This window comes from Chenopodium album, chromosome 1, assembly GCF_948465745.1.
Source record: "Chenopodium album chromosome 1, dcCheAlbu1.1, whole genome shotgun sequence".
Lineage (NCBI taxonomy): Eukaryota > Viridiplantae > Streptophyta > Magnoliopsida > Caryophyllales > Amaranthaceae > Chenopodium > Chenopodium album.
Genome location: NC_137834.1, coordinates 19,119,729 through 19,135,443, shown reverse-complemented (window position 1 = coordinate 19,135,443; position 15,715 = coordinate 19,119,729). Strand labels below are relative to the sequence as shown.

General features: G+C 32.0%; 1 protein-coding gene across 1 annotated transcript; it reads right to left on the bottom strand.

Moving 5' to 3' along the window:
- Window positions 1-977: 977 nt before the first annotated feature.
- LOC145570653 (beta-glucosidase 24-like) lies at window positions 978-15,221 on the bottom strand. Its single transcript, XM_081629829.1, has 11 exons — window positions 14,873-15,221; window positions 12,356-12,460; window positions 7,855-7,930; window positions 7,421-7,501; window positions 7,142-7,229; window positions 6,546-6,762; window positions 4,790-4,905; window positions 1,910-2,121; window positions 1,674-1,811; window positions 1,398-1,542; window positions 978-1,272 (listed from the first exon to the last, which is right to left on the bottom strand). Exons 1-11 carry the CDS (start codon window positions 15,179-15,181, stop codon window positions 1,083-1,085), a joined length of 1,677 nt encoding a protein of 558 aa, XP_081485955.1. The 5' UTR covers window positions 15,182-15,221; the 3' UTR covers window positions 978-1,082.
- Between the last annotated feature and the right edge of the window lie 494 nt (window positions 15,222-15,715).

Below are 15,715 nucleotides of genomic sequence, written 5' to 3'. Positions count from 1 at the left end.
TCACCCCTAAAACACCGCCTATACTCACACCTGAACCAACCACTGCCTCCACTCACCTTGAACCACCACAAACCACACCGAAACCACCTCCACTCACTCTAAACCACCGCAAAACCGCCCGACTCACTCTAACTACCCCTGAACCAACTCGACACCACCCCCACTCATCACAAAACGCCGGAAATCATCTCCCACTCACCCCGATCTACCTCGATCACACCCTTACTCACCCCGATCTACCTCGAACCCACCCTTAATCACCCCGGCCCAAAACACCCTAAACACACACCAGTACTCACACGACCAATCATCGTCGAACCACCCAGAAAACCCTCTAAAGCACTCGAAACCTTCCACCACTCACCCCAATCCACTCTAACCTACCCCAAAAACCTCCTAAAACACCCAATTCATGCCTAGCCAACCCTTAAACCATCAGATCGATTAAGAGAAGAAGAAAGAGATAGAGATAGAGCGAGAGCGCGCTAGAGAAAGATAGAGAGCGCACGAGACGGAGAGAGATTCACCGAAGGCGGAGGCGGAAATCTTGAAGGTGGTGGCCTGGTGACCGGCGACATTGACGATGGTGGTTGCCGGAGTTGTGAAAGATGAACAAGCATGGGAGTTGAATGATTTTTGTGAGTTTGGGTTGATTGTTGATTGGATTTTGTTTAGGTGAAATGAATTGGGTGAGAAAAATTATGTTAATTAAGTTAATAAATTATTTTAATTAATTCTAATTTAGTGATTTAATTGTGTCTATGATATCTTGAGTAAGGGTATTTGAGTAATTTCATTAAAAAAATTTACTGAAAAAGGAAAGAAGGTTGCATCTAATGTGAAATTTCCTTTTTTTTGGCAAAAGTTGCATATTAGGTGTACTAGAGGTAGTAAATAAGATCTAAACAATTGAGATCAGTTTAGAACAAAATACTAGCAAGTTTATGACCAAATAGCATTCTTATTGGGTGGTACCGTGAGGAAATCAGTAAATAATCTACGCAGCGTAAAAGAATATATGATCCAGACGATTAAGAACATTCCAGCACAAGACAACTGCAAATAACAGCACCATAATAGCTCTAGAGTTTGATCTTCTTGGGAGGTGTCGCGAGGAAATTAGTAAACCATTTTGCAGACTTCTTCGGGTATCTTTTGAGGTTGTCATAGTAATCTGTATAGTTGAGCCCAAAGCGAACATCATACCCTTCTCCCACTTCCATATTATCCATAAGTGTCCATACAAAATATCCTCTCACGTCTGCCCCTTGTCTGCACTCAAAACATATGCAATAATCTTTAGTCATTGCTTTCGAGTTTATTTTGTAACAATTTAACTCATCAAACTAATACTTTGTATTTATGTTATAAACATTGGAATAGAAAATGTTGCTCACTTGTTAGCCTCACGAATTGCAGTAAGGTGATCTTCGACATGTGAGATTCTCTTGTCATCGAAAAGTGCAGCTTTCAACTCTTCAATTTTTCCTTCCTTGATTGAATTCATAATAGAACCTGTGATTGTAGGCTTTGCAGGAACACCTATACGCGTTATATATAAACATGTTAGCACCTATCCTCTTTCTCCAATGTGGGACACTCACAAATGGGGTACAATGGGTTTCAACATAATTGAGCAAAGACTGGAAAAATTACAAGTCAACTAAACTCACCATTCTCGGTTACATAAAGTTCAGGCTCATCGTATTTTTCTGTAATGTAAAGAAGCAAATTCCTCAGACCGGCAGGGTTTACATAGATACCCTCCTGTCCTTCCGATTGTTCTCCGATTAAAGTTCCATCTGCATTCACTGCATTAAGAGTAACACGATAATGACTTTAATACTAGAAACCATGTTTGATGTTCAAAGAGCTTAGAGGCAGATATATATAGCAAATGTTTAAGCACCTAATTCAGAAGTGTACTCGACACTGATCGTCCCTTTCATTAAATCTACTTTGGTAGTTTGCTTGCCAAATCTCGCTGTGTAATAATTGATACCAATGAAGTCGCATGACTCTTGTAACATCGTCCTTTGCTCGCTGGTAAATTCAGGGAGTTCTCTTATAGACTCCTTCATAGACTCTGGATAATCGCCATTAACAAATGGGTCCATGTACCTTAATCCATTATTTAACAAGAATTTACATTAGGGACTGTTATTACTTTTTAATAATAATAATAATAATAATAATAATAATAATAATAATATATATATATATATATATATATATATATATATATATATATATATATATATATATATATATATAATGACATTAATTCTAGGTACTATGTTAGCATGAAGTTCATCAGTAACGTAATACGGAGTACTAAATTACTATGTTAGCATGAAGTATCATCAGTAACGTAATACGGAGTACTAATGCCAGAGGTGTCATTTCTGTTGCTGCTTTTTCCCCTTCAAAACTGTTCTCTTCTCTTTAGGAAAAATCTTTTATTTTTGAAATATTTGTATAATACAACTATAATACAAAAATATATTATTCCTAATTTTATGTATTATCTTTATAATAACTATATCCTTTTTATTTCATGATTTATTTACTCAAAATAGTTACACAAGATTGTGAGACCTTTTAATAGAAAAAAAACTTACTCAAAATAGTTACACAAGATTGTGAGACCTTTTAACAAGAATTAATTTAGAAGGTTGAAATATGATAGAGTGTATAAAATAACGGAGCCAAAAATACAATATTAACATTTAAATTACCATTATATAGTACGATAGTGGGGTTTAATTGGAAAAAAAAAAAAAAAAAAAAAAAAAAACATTTCTAATAGCTTGGCATGCCACATCAACTTCTTAAGCTACTACAATTCAAGCTATTTGTTGCTCCAATGGTTAAGCTAGTTGTAAATTAATTTATTTTCAAATTAATAACATTTTTTATCTAATAAATATTTGCCAAGCTAATTAGCTCTACAAAGCTAATTTGCTTGCCAAAGCTAATCAACAAGATTTGCAATAATGGTGTAGCTACTAGCTTAAGATTTTTAATATTTGCAAGCTAGTCCCTTTTCCCATGGAGTTGTTCTTATGAACTAATAATATTTGAGTTAATTTTATGTTTGATATTTTTGTAATGATTTTATCAGCTTATAACTTTTTTTTATCCCTCAAAAAACCTTTTAACAATTAATAAAATTTAGTAAATTTTGGAACCTATGCCAAGCTATCATTAAAAACATTCCTGCCAAAATAATGTATGATGTCAACTTTAAGTCTTTTTTTAAAAAAAATTATTCTACTTAGCTTATTTTTTGAAAGTATACTGTACAATTTTTTTTAGAACTAAATTAATTCATTAATTAAAACTAATACAACATCTATATTAATAGTTTTATTTAGAATAACATGCATCTCATTAATGTAATATAATGTATACTCCCTTCGTCCCTTAATTACATTCCTGTTTAGAAATTTACTCGGGAATTAAGGAGGAAAGAATAAGACAAATAACAATAATTAGATAATGCAATGGAAAGTACAAAACATTAAATAATGTTTTTGAGTAAAACAAAGATAGATTAGTGATTACTCATGACATGTCATCAACCCTTTGCAAAAAAAAAAAAGAACCAATCACATGCTCCTAATTGAAAATTTTTAACCAATCATATTCATTGTAATTTGGCACAAGGATTCTGAAAAATTAAAGACTGAAAAAGTATATTAGCCAACCAAACATTAAAAGTGGAATGTAAATACATTAATTATACATTAAAAGTACAACTGAAAAATATAGTGTATTTGGAATATTTAGGAAAAAAAAACTTACTAAAAATAGAAAAGGTGGAATGTAATTTTGGAATACCCAAAATAGAAAGGAGGAATGTAATTTAGGGACGGAGTGAGTACTATTTTAACTATTTTCAATACAACGAACTAATCTAAAATAACTTTATGGAAATTTTGTCAAAAACTACCCAATAAAACGGCGTGTTTTGAAAACAAAAACCTTTAATTTTTTTTTTAAGAAAAAAAACTACCACAAAGTTGTAATCTTGTAAAAAGTTTAAGTAGCATTATCAGTCTAATAATTTCAACTAGAATATTAGGGCATGTAAGTTCCACTTTTATCTTTGCTTCATAAAATCACCATTTCAATTGACTAAATTACTATTTATAAAGGTAAAAAGTGAGACTCAAATGACGGAGGTTATAGCCAAAATTGTTAGAGTGATAATGCTACATAATTTTTCTAAAAAATTGTGGTAGTTCTTTTGAATTTTTTTTTAATTGATAATTATTTTCAAAACAAGTGTTTTAATTTGTAGTTGTTGATAAAATTTCTTAACTTTATTTTCTTCTCAGTTGTAGTTTAAAAATATTTTGCCTTATTATTTCATCGTTCTTATATGCATTATATTTGTTTATTCCAAAAACTTGCCTGATTTTTATATTATATCACAAATTAATAATGTGAAAAAAGATCGCACAAGCACAAATCTTGTTTTCTACTCCATAGCAAATATGACCTTTCTATTACAATAATTTTGCTATAATACTGACCCTTCAATTATTGTATCAATTCAATACAATTGGCATTCCTTCTACCACGAAAAAGTAGTGTTAATTTTGCATTTAATTACTCATTTGTGGATTAATTAATTTGATTTCTTCTTTGACGTGAGCCTTTTGCTTTGCCTACATTCACCCATATATATATATATGGTTACGAGCTTAATTCTAGTACCTTCTCATAAACACGTTATTATATGGATAAGTTTATTCGTTAGGGTGCTTTATATGTAACTTACCAACCCAACATGAAGTCCAATTGTTTCTGGGCAGCAACCACATCTGTAGGATTGGTTGAGTGAGGTTCATACCATTTACATGGCAGTGAAATTCCAATTTTGCCTTTTTGCGTTTGCTACGTATTACAACAAGAAAATTAAATAATATTAGCTGGAGATATACGAAGTGTATCATATTCCTTCCGTTTCAATATAATAGTCTCATATGGAATTAATCACATAAAATAAGAAAAAAGAATAATACTTGAAATCTAACATTAAAGTACAAAAGTTGTTCATAATTAATTTGAGTTAAGCACAAATTCAGGTACTCAATTCTTCCTTTTTTCACCGTTTAGGTACTTAATTTTTTTTACTTTGATTTTGGGTACTGAGTTAAGAATTCCGGCCAAAAAAAAAATAAATCAGCCTAAGAATTCAGTACCTTTGGTTAAAGAATTCAGTACCTTAGTTAAGAGAAAGTGGGCCCCACCCGATTAAAAAAATTCGTGGGTCACCCTTAATTTTTTTCCCTTTCTTATTCTTTATTACCCCTTTTTGCTCCCTTTATTCTTTCCTTTTCTGGAAATTCTGCTGCGTCATTGTCGAAGAATACGAGCAAGTTTGGGCTCGATTATGGGGAAAACGACACCAAAAGCCGCCATTTTTTTTGAGCTAAGCTCAATTCCTCATGGATTATGTTGATATTTTGATATAAATATTGAATTTTTTGCCCATTTCTTAATGTTATTTGCGACCTAGGGTTTTCGATTTTTTGGGGGTTTTTTTGAACAAATTGATGATGTCGATTTCTTGTGTTTTTTGTGTTAAATTTGTTGCTTTGTTGTTGTTTGTTGTTGGATTAAGCTAGCAGCAGCAGGGGAAGAACCTAGCAGCAGCTTCTGTTTCTGTTTTTATTATTATTATTATTATTATTATTATTATTATTATTATTATTATTATTATTATTATTATTATTATTATTATTATTTCTAAAAAATCTGGGAAAACCTTGTTGAAGAATTTGTGCCTAAATAGACATGGTGAATGAACCTGTTTTGATGATATTTGTTGCTGGTGTACTGCTACAGCTTCTACGTTGCTGTTTTTTTTTTATTATTATTGAAATTGAATCAGGGAAAATCGTTTTGGATGAATTTTGTTAAGAAAATATGGTGTGCTGCTAGTGTTTTGCAGGTGTTTTCATGGCATTTTTTGGCCAAGTTCATGCCCCCTTTAAATAGAGTAATAACGACTAATTTATGAGTCAAAGTTAAGAATTTTTTTTTAAAATATTAATTTTTTAATTAGGTATGATTAGTGATGAGTTAGTGGTGAGTTAGTTCACCTGAAAATCACGTTGAGTACCCAAAAGCAAAGCAAAAAAAATTGAGTATCTAAAAGGTGAAAAAAGGAAGAATTGAGTACCTAATTGTACTCTTAACTCAATTAATTTTGCCTTATTTAAATATTTTGATTTTTTTTTGGAAAGTATTAGCCATAATTGCATGATTCAATGGTGGGATTTCCTTACTTAAAGCCATGAAACCAATCTACAATTAATTAATTTTACCAATCAGAATTTAATAGGTATAAAATTAGAAATAAAAATAAGTTTAAAATAAAATATATTTAATACGGATAGATTTTTTTGAAAAGCCTAAAATAATTTATGAGACTAACATAATGAAACGAAGGGAGTATAAAATTTATAACTTTTTTTTTTCTTTAAGGAAAGGCGCAACATGTGAAGAAGCAAAGTAAAATTTACAAGTACCTGGTAGTTTTCATGGTAGATTTGAGCAGCAGCAGCATGGGCTAAGATAATATTGTGAGTGGCGACAAATGGGCCAAGATCACTCTTACCATCATTGGGCAAACCCTGTTTGTACCCAAATGACCCAAACACATAGGGTTCATTAATTGTTGACCAGAACTTTACTCGGTCACCAAAGTTGGCAAAACAAATATCAGCATACTTCTTAAAGTCCTCTCTGTTCAAAAAAAAAAAAAAAAAAAAAAAAAAAAAAAAAAAAAAAAAAAAAAGACATAGCAGTCTAATGGTAATTATGATTGACAGGTTAAAAATGAAGGATTATTAGTTTATTACTACCTCCATTAACTTTTAGTTACAACTTTTGAATATTTTATATCTTATAAATAATACTCTTAAGTTGCAACTAAAAGTTAACAAAGGTCGTACGTATTTCAAAGTTAAATTGATTAGTTGTCATGTTGATAGTATAATTTAAATTTTAAACATGTGGCATGACAACTAGTGAAGATATAGTAATGTGGCATTTTGGCAAACACACCATTAGTGTTTGTTTTAATCTGATCAATATATATTGGAAATTTGGAACGATAGCTTACACTATTTGACTGTTCATGAAGCCATGATACTTGTCTTGAAGAGCAACAGGAAGATCGAAGTGGAATAATGTGATGACGGGCTCAATTCCTGTGAATGTTGTTAAAGAGAATTTGTAAAGTTAGATAGTCCGTATTTCATAATGAATATTGATTTAAGTTCGTAGCATTAGACACATTACCAAAGAGGTTGGTCGAGATATCAATTTTCGATAAATAAATCAAAGGACAAAAATGGTCGTAAATAAAAGGATATATAGCTGATCTTAATCTTGTAAATACCTTCTGCTATCAAAGCATCAATGAATTTGTTGTAGAAATCAATTCCTTCTTGATTGATTGGACCATCTTCTTGAGAACCCTCTGAATAAAATTAAACATAACTTATGAATAATTTCAAATAATATACGGTCATACACTTTACATGTTGTAGGGCCTGTTCTCATTGATTGAACTCAGCTGAGCTGAACTGAACTGAGCTGAGCTAAACCGAACTGAACTGAACTGAATTGAATATTTTATAAGAAAAGAAAATTAGGAGTTGAACTGAACTGAACTGAGCTGAACTAAACTGAACTGAATTTCAACGTATGAAAACAGCGTATAGCAACGAATATTGTTTGATTCAACACAACATTTTCTTTAAACTAAAATGTGCAGGTTTATACAAAAATAGAAAGTTACCAACAATCCAAAAAGGTGAGGAGGATAATTACTAGGGAGTATCCTAGGCCAAGCGATGGAAAAACGATAAGAATTCATTCCCATGGCTTTCAATAGCTTTATATCTTCCTGCAATGTACAAATAAATATGATAGAAGGTCAAGATACATATATGAGTGTAAATTATCGTTTATACCCAAAAAAAAAAAAAAAAAAAAAAAAACAACACTATTGGTAAATTAGGTTTATAATAATATTAGTGTAAATCGAACAATTTTAGGAAAATTTTCAGGCAATTTGAGGTAACTTTTAATCTTTTTGAAAATAAATTAGATGGAAACTATTGTATACACTAGGTTTACAATAATATATTAGTGTAAATCGAACAGTTTTAGGATAATTTTTAGCCAATTTGAGGTATCTTTTAGTCTTTTTAAGGTTACTTAAACAATATATACATGATTTTATTATAAATAGGCAATGAGATAAAAGGAAATGGCTAAAAAAAACTTTCAGGGGCGTTATGGCGTTAGATGAGATGATTAAAAGTATAAATATTATATTAAAAAGAAATAATTACACCGATTAGCGTGTGATTTTGACATGTATTCTAAAATTAATACTAAGTGTTATTTTAGAATTTTTTTTTTTTTGTATAAAAATTGTTAGCTAATGCCTTAGGGTGCTTGTTAGTAAGATCCTAATTGAAATATGGGTGAACATTATTCTTGTACTTTGATTGACATTCTGATTAGGTTGTTACTCTCTCCATCCCTTAATTAGATGGTTACTTCTCTTTATTATGAGAGTAATAAATGCTAGAATTCTATATCTATACTTATTAGTATTTAAAAACACAAACCACAAATTTTTCATATGACACATGGGATCATAAGTCACTTATTACCCCATATGCCACATGTCACCCTTAATAATATTTATGTTTAAGTCTTTTTGCATTCTCCAACTTGCAAATTCAAGGGGAAAAAAAAGTGTTTCATTTCCATCATAATAAAATAAAGTTCAATTAATTAGTACACATTACATAAACATATGCATTATAACAAAAATTTTCTTTTCATCTCATATACTTTAACTATAATTTAAACTAATATGTCATTTCAGCTCCCACAATATATATATAACTAAACTCCTTCATCTTCTTTCACAGTTCTACCCTCACTCTTTTTTTTCTTTTAAGTTTTAGAAATGAAATAATACTTCGTATAAAAGCATACCTATATATGAAAATAACTAACCCAAGTAATAACCCGTGCATTGAACGGGCCAAAAAGCTAGTAGCCATCTAATAAAGGAACAAATGGAGTATTACGTATTCAAGTGATTGTATATTGAAAGGTGTTTTTAAGTGAGGGTAGAACTGTGAAAGAAGATGAATACACAATTCATGATTGATTAATTAAATGTGTGTACTTGATTTCTATGTAATTTTTTGGGCCCAAAGTATAACCCAGGAGAAAACATTAATGTCATAATTCAGATCGATCAAATATTTATTTTGAATAATAATATCTAAAATAACAATAGCTCACTAGTTAACTCTTTAAATTTTTACTTTAAGGATGACCAAGGGTTCAAATCTTATAAATCTTTACTTTTTAAGCAAATGAAATAAAACTATCAATTATTTGAGAAGAGCGTTATGTGATACGTGATACGTAAACTTGTTTAGAGCACTTTTTAATGAGTTAAGGGCTTGTTTGGGATCATTTTTGGTTTTCAGTTTTTTTAAAAACTAAAAACCAAAAACAGGAAACAAGAAAAAGGTGTTTCCACTTTTCTGTTGTCAGTTTTCAAAATTATCATGATTTTAATATGTCTAAATATTTTTTGATTCATTATGTGACATATATAATATACTTTTAAAAAACAAAAAACCAAAAAACAGAAAACCACAGTGATGCCAAACGAACCTTAAGATAACAAATTGGATTATATATATGGCTTTTGGTTGAGTTAGTCCTTTAGCAATAATATTAACAAATTTAATATATAGTATTCAGTAACTATTAAGTACACAAATTGATTATAATTATCACATAATCCGTAGTAAAATAAAAAAATTAATTAATTTGCATTAAACGCTTTATAAGTCAAAATTGTCAATTAAAAAAGGAAAAATTGTGGGGAATTATCCCACATTAGTGGCGTCCGTGGAAAATAATCCCACCTTTGGGATATTTTTAAATAATCCGACTTTTACCCTCAATATGCTCCTAATGTTCCCAGGTGACCAGTTACCGCTAAAAAGGTCATTTTTTTTTTGTTTAAAATACACGTGTTACTATACAATTTGTCTAAAATTATAAACTACAAAAATGAATTTAAGAAAAAGGGGGGGAGGGAGTTAGCCAGCCTCCTCCGCCACCTCCACCAACCCCAACCACCGCAATTGATCGCCAAATTGTAGCAACCATCAGATCAAAGCTCGCGATGTTGTCGTCGTTATTGTGGGTGGTCTGGGCGGCCGAAGTCAAGGCAAGGGAGGGTGATGGAAGCTGAACGACTATTGGTGGTGGCAGCCGAAATCAAGGCAAAACAACTGTACAAGGGTGGTCTGAGTAGCGTAAATCAAGGCAATGGAATGGGGCCGGGATCGGGACAAAGGCTGGAGTTGGTGATCTGGGTGACCAGAACCATAAGGTAAGGGTGGATCGGAAGGACCAAAATCGAGGGTTAAGGGTTGGTTCTACTAGGTTTTCGTGGCGGTGGGGGAGGTTGGTGATTCGAAGGGGTGTCGGCGGTGCTGTGAGAGAAATAGTGGGTAGTCCGGCAGCTGGGTCGACGAGAACGAGCGGCGGGGAGGGTGGTTTCAGCTTGTGAGGGCTTTTTAATTAATTTTTTTTTATGTTTTGTTAAAAAATAAAAATTAAACTTTTGTGTTTTTTTTACCAATTACAAGTCGACACGTGTTAGATGACTTGTTACAACAGGTTAGTTGACATGTTGGGACCATTGGGAGCGGATTGGGGGTAAAGGTCGAATTATTTTAAAATACGGAAATTTTACCAAATGCCCCTGAGTTATTTTTTTATTCACCAAATACCCGTGCAAAATTTCAAATTCACCGTATACACTTGAGTTTCACAAGAATGTCACCAAATGCCCTTAATGACTAACGGCGGTTAATTCCGTTAGTCATTAAGGTTAATTAGGCCACGTGGCATGCTGCAATTGGTTCTCTTTTAATTAGTTAATCAATTAATTTAATTAATTACTTAATTAATATATAAAAAAATAAATAAACCACCCCCCTCCCCTACCAACCCCCTGCCAGCGGCCCACCACCGCCACCACGCCAGATCCCAGCCTTCCCCCTGTGGTCCATAATCGCCGGCGAGGCCAGCCCCACCCTCTGGCACCCCCTCCCCTACCCCCAACCCCTTCTCCCTTCGTTTCCCCTCCCCTTAAACCCCTCCCCACCTCCTAAACCCCGGTTCCCTCCTTCACGGCCGGCGTCCAAACCCCCTCCCCGCCGCCAGCGAACCTTTTTCACCCTGCCATCCCCACCCCCTTTCCCCCCTAAACCACTACCCAAAAAAACTGAAAAACCCCCAAATCGAAAAAACCCCAAATCGAAATCTAGGGTTTCGATTTGGGGGGTTTTCGGTTTTTTTGGGTGGTGGTTTAGGGGGGAAAGAGGGTGGGGATGGTGGAGGGTAGGGCGAAAATGGTTCGCCGGCGTCGGGGAGGGATTTGGACACCGGCCGTGAAGGAGGGGGGGTTTTCGAGGTGGGGGAGGGATTTAAGGGGAGGGGAAACGGAGGGAGAAGGGGATGAGGGTAGGGGAGGGGGTGTCAGAGGGTGGGGGGCTGGCCTCGCTGGCGATTATGGACCTCCGGCGCAGGGGGAGGGCTGGGATCTGGTGTGGTGGCGGTGGTGGCTGGTGGTGGGCCGCTGGCAGGGGTGGGGTGGGTCTTGGGTGGTGGGGTTTTTTTTTAAAATATTATTATTATTATTTTTAAAGTTTTTTTTAATAACTAATTAACTAATATTACAACAACCAATTAGAGGCTGCCACGTGGCATATTAGTCATTAATGACTAACGGTGTTAAGCCGTTAGTCATTAATGGCATTTGGTGACATTTTTCTTAAATTCAGGAGTATTTGGTGAATTTATAAGTTTTGATGGGTATTTGGTGAATAAAAAAATAACTCAGGGGCATTTGGTGAAATTCCGTTAAAAATATCTCATAGGTGGGATTATTTTCCGCAGACGCCCTAAAGATGTGATTATTCCCGGTAATTTTTCCATTAAAAAAGGGAGAGTATATCATATGAGTATTAACCTCATTATCCGTAAATTTATTTTCTTATATTTTTTTTATATAAAGTCTAATGCATTAAGCCATTAGTAATTAACGTTTTTGGTATGGGTATAAATAAGTTTAAATTGAAAGGTTTTTAAATTTTTTTCTTTTTTCTTTTTTCTTTTTTCTTTTTGGCAAATTAAAATTGAAAATGCGCACAATTGATTTAACATTTTTCATTACATACATGGAACAAAATTTAAGCTGGTATAATAAATTTACCAAGTACATATTGTAAGAATCTACTCCTTTCCCTCCTTTGTCTGCCTGAATCATGAAGTCCCACGTGCTTTTTCCTCTTCCACCTTCTGTGCCTGGTCCCTCGGTCTATTACGCAAAAAATATAAACAGTAAATAAAATAAATAAAAATAAAAATAAAAATAAAAATAAATAAAAATAAAAATAAATAAAAATTGCTTACATTCTAAAGGATAATAATCTTATAAAAAAAATAAATAAAAACTTAAAATTAAGGGTTTGTTTAGCATTTTTTTTTTCAGTTTTCTACAACAATGAACCAAAAACAAGAAGTAAGGGCTTGTTTGGCATCATTTTTGGTTTTTAGTTTCCTGTTTTTCTAAAAACTAAAAACCAAAAACAAGAAACAAAAAAAAGGTGTTTCCACTTTTTTGTTGTTAGTTTTCAAAATTATTATGATTCTAATAAGTTTAAATAATTTTTTATTCATTATGTGACATATATCATATACTTTTATACAACAAAAAACCAAAAAACAGAAAACCACAGCAATGTCAAACGAACCCTAAGAAAATTGTGTTTTCAATTTTTGGTTGTTAGTTTTCAAAATTACTATAAGTTTAATAAATTTGGCTAACTTTTTTTACTCCCTCCGTCCCTTATTTACATGCCAAATTCTCTTTATTATGTGAGTAATAAATATTAGAAATAGGCATATAAATAAGGAGAAGAGTGAGTATTTATTATATAACATATATAATATGATTTTGAAAAAAAAAAATATAAAACCACAATGATGCCAAACAAAACCCAAGTGTTCGTCTTTCGTCACTTCAAGGGAAAAAAAATTAAAATTAAAATTACGGTATTAGTCACTTCAAAGATTGCTTGAAGAGTTGAAGCTAACAAGAAACAACTTGTTCAACTTGCTCTTAAGATAATATAAATGTGCAATTAAATGTTTCGTTAATTGCAGAAAACATTCTAATATTTAATTGAATAAAATATCAAATGATTCCTCCAATTTTATATAACTAGGGTAAAGGATTTATTTTGATTTGACTTTATGTCATAAATTTAATTGCTGACAATATTATTTAGGGAAAATGTGTAAACAAATTTATAGGGACATATTTATGTATACAATTGTTAAAAGTTTTAAAAAAAACAACAAATATTAACGAGGGCACATAAATAAAAATGGTTTAATTGTCCAAACATTTTCATAAGAGTTATTTTAAAAGATAAAAAAATAAAGATATCTATCACGATTTATATTTTCACCAATTTCTGTTATTTCTAGAATTGATTGTGTTCCGTCAAAATAAATAATAAATAATAAAAAATTGATTGTGACACCCATTTTTTATGACGGGGATTGTGACCCACATTTTAAGGGAAGCAATTAACAAAGGTAAATGATCGACGTTACTCTATGCATAAATTTTTTAAGCCAAAAGCTAACAAGCAGTACCAGCTCCCTCAAAACGTAGATAATAAGAAAACTCAAGGTTGAAACATTAATGTAAAATAGAAATTTATTACAGTGGTCAAAGTATGATTTGATATGCATTTCAAACTTAATACAAGTAATATTTTAAGTAATATTCCCTCCGTTTTATAATGTTAGTCTTATATACTACTTTGTATGTTTCAAAAATATCTTCCCATATTTAATATATTATAATTTTAACTTTTTTTTTTTTTTTTGATTTTGAATTAATTGGTTGTGGATTGATGACATGACTTTAAGTAAGGAATTCTCTACTTTAAATTATACAATTATGACTTATGTTTTCTTAAAAAAAATCAAAAAACTTAAATAAGGTAAACTATTATGAATTATATTTTGTACTTTAATATTAGATTCCAAATATTCTTCTATTCTTATTTTATGTAGTTAATTCCTTTTGAGAATAACAATATGAAACGAATAGAGCATATTTTTTAGTTATCTAACACCACAAGAGTCAAACCCTATTATTTAAACTCTAAGTGGGAAGGGTAAGATGTTAGGTAAAATTTGACAAGTTTATCAGTTTATATTTTCTATTTGAATTCCACAAATTGTATCACACTATCACTTGAGAGATGAGAGAATGTTGTAAAAAAAGAAAAAAAAAAATAGTACTTCTTGTGTTTTTTTATTGTTAGTCTCATATTGTTTCCTGTGTTTCCCCTCAAAAAAAGTCTCATTTACATACATCGATGCAAATAATTTTACATTATAAATATCTTTAATCTCACACTAACAAAATTTTTAAAAATTAGATATTAATAATATACTCATTGAAATAAATAAGTCTAGGTCTCATATGATTATGTTTGTTCTTATATATAGAGAGAGAAATTTAGAGGATCCCCTCTAATTTTTAATAGTTAAAATACTTTAAATGATACTAACAAATAAGACGGAGGGAGTATCAAGATGTGAAATGAGGTTAATTTGACTTTAGGAACAAAAGGAATATATTACATACAACTAGACAAGTATACATTAAGTTTTGCAATATAATAATAAGGCTGAGTGAGAAAAAGACCTGAAGAGCCGAAGTGGAGGCGCCAAATTTGAAGTAAGAAGGAAAGTCACATCGTTTTAAGTCCCTAGGTGGGTTGAGGGACGCAGGTTCAAAACCATCAACCAAAACAACATTTGATGGTTCCAACTTCTTACTAATCACAGTGAGAGAAGAAGGTGAGGCCACCTTATAGTGTGACCCTCTATTAGCAAGCACATTTATTTGATTGGTGTAATACTTGTTAGCCCCTAATACTGTGGGAAACTTAGTATGCCTTTGGTAATTGGATGGTGCAGCGCACGTTGATGCGACTGAATAAGAAAGGGCCATTTTGTTTAGTGTTTTGTGTAAAGAAAATGGGTGTGTGTATGTGTGTTTAGGAGATTCAGAAAGGTTTTTATTTATAGCCAAATTTGGTCAATTAAAATAATAGGATGAGTTGTTAACTTGTCATAGGGATATGATCTGATTGCAATCACGTGTTTTCATGTTCGTTTGGTTAATACGATACATATTTATTAATTATTGATCTTAGCTACATTTGTGGAATTGGAGGTGTTCCAAACGGAGGGTTGTGAGACAAATAAATTATGTCTCACAAGAACAATATAGGCATTTCAGACGTCATTTTAGAGATGTCTTATTGAGCTGTTAAATCATACCACTGGAACTTCAGTGGTACAAAATACAATCCTAGTGGTATAAAATATATTCTCAGTGGTACTCAAAAAGATTCAACTAGAGTTTCAGTTGAACAAAATATAGACTCAGTGGTAGTGGTTCTGTCAAATTTTTGTCCGTTTTGCACGTAAAGTGGAGCCCACACTACCTTTTTCACTCTTCCTATCTCTCTCCACATTTCTC

Coding starts and splice junctions, on each gene's coding strand:
- LOC145570653 (XM_081629829.1), bottom strand. CDS start 15,181: ATGGCCCTTTCTTATTCAGTCGCATCAACGTGCGCTGCACCATCCAAT. Junction 6,763..7,141: donor TTCATGAACAGTCAAATAGT/GTAAGCTATCGT, acceptor TTTTTTGAACAG/AGAGGACTTTAAGAAGTATG. Junction 1,543..1,673: donor ACTTTATGTAACCGAGAATG/GTGAGTTTAGTT, acceptor TAACGCGTATAG/GTGTTCCTGCAAAGCCTACA.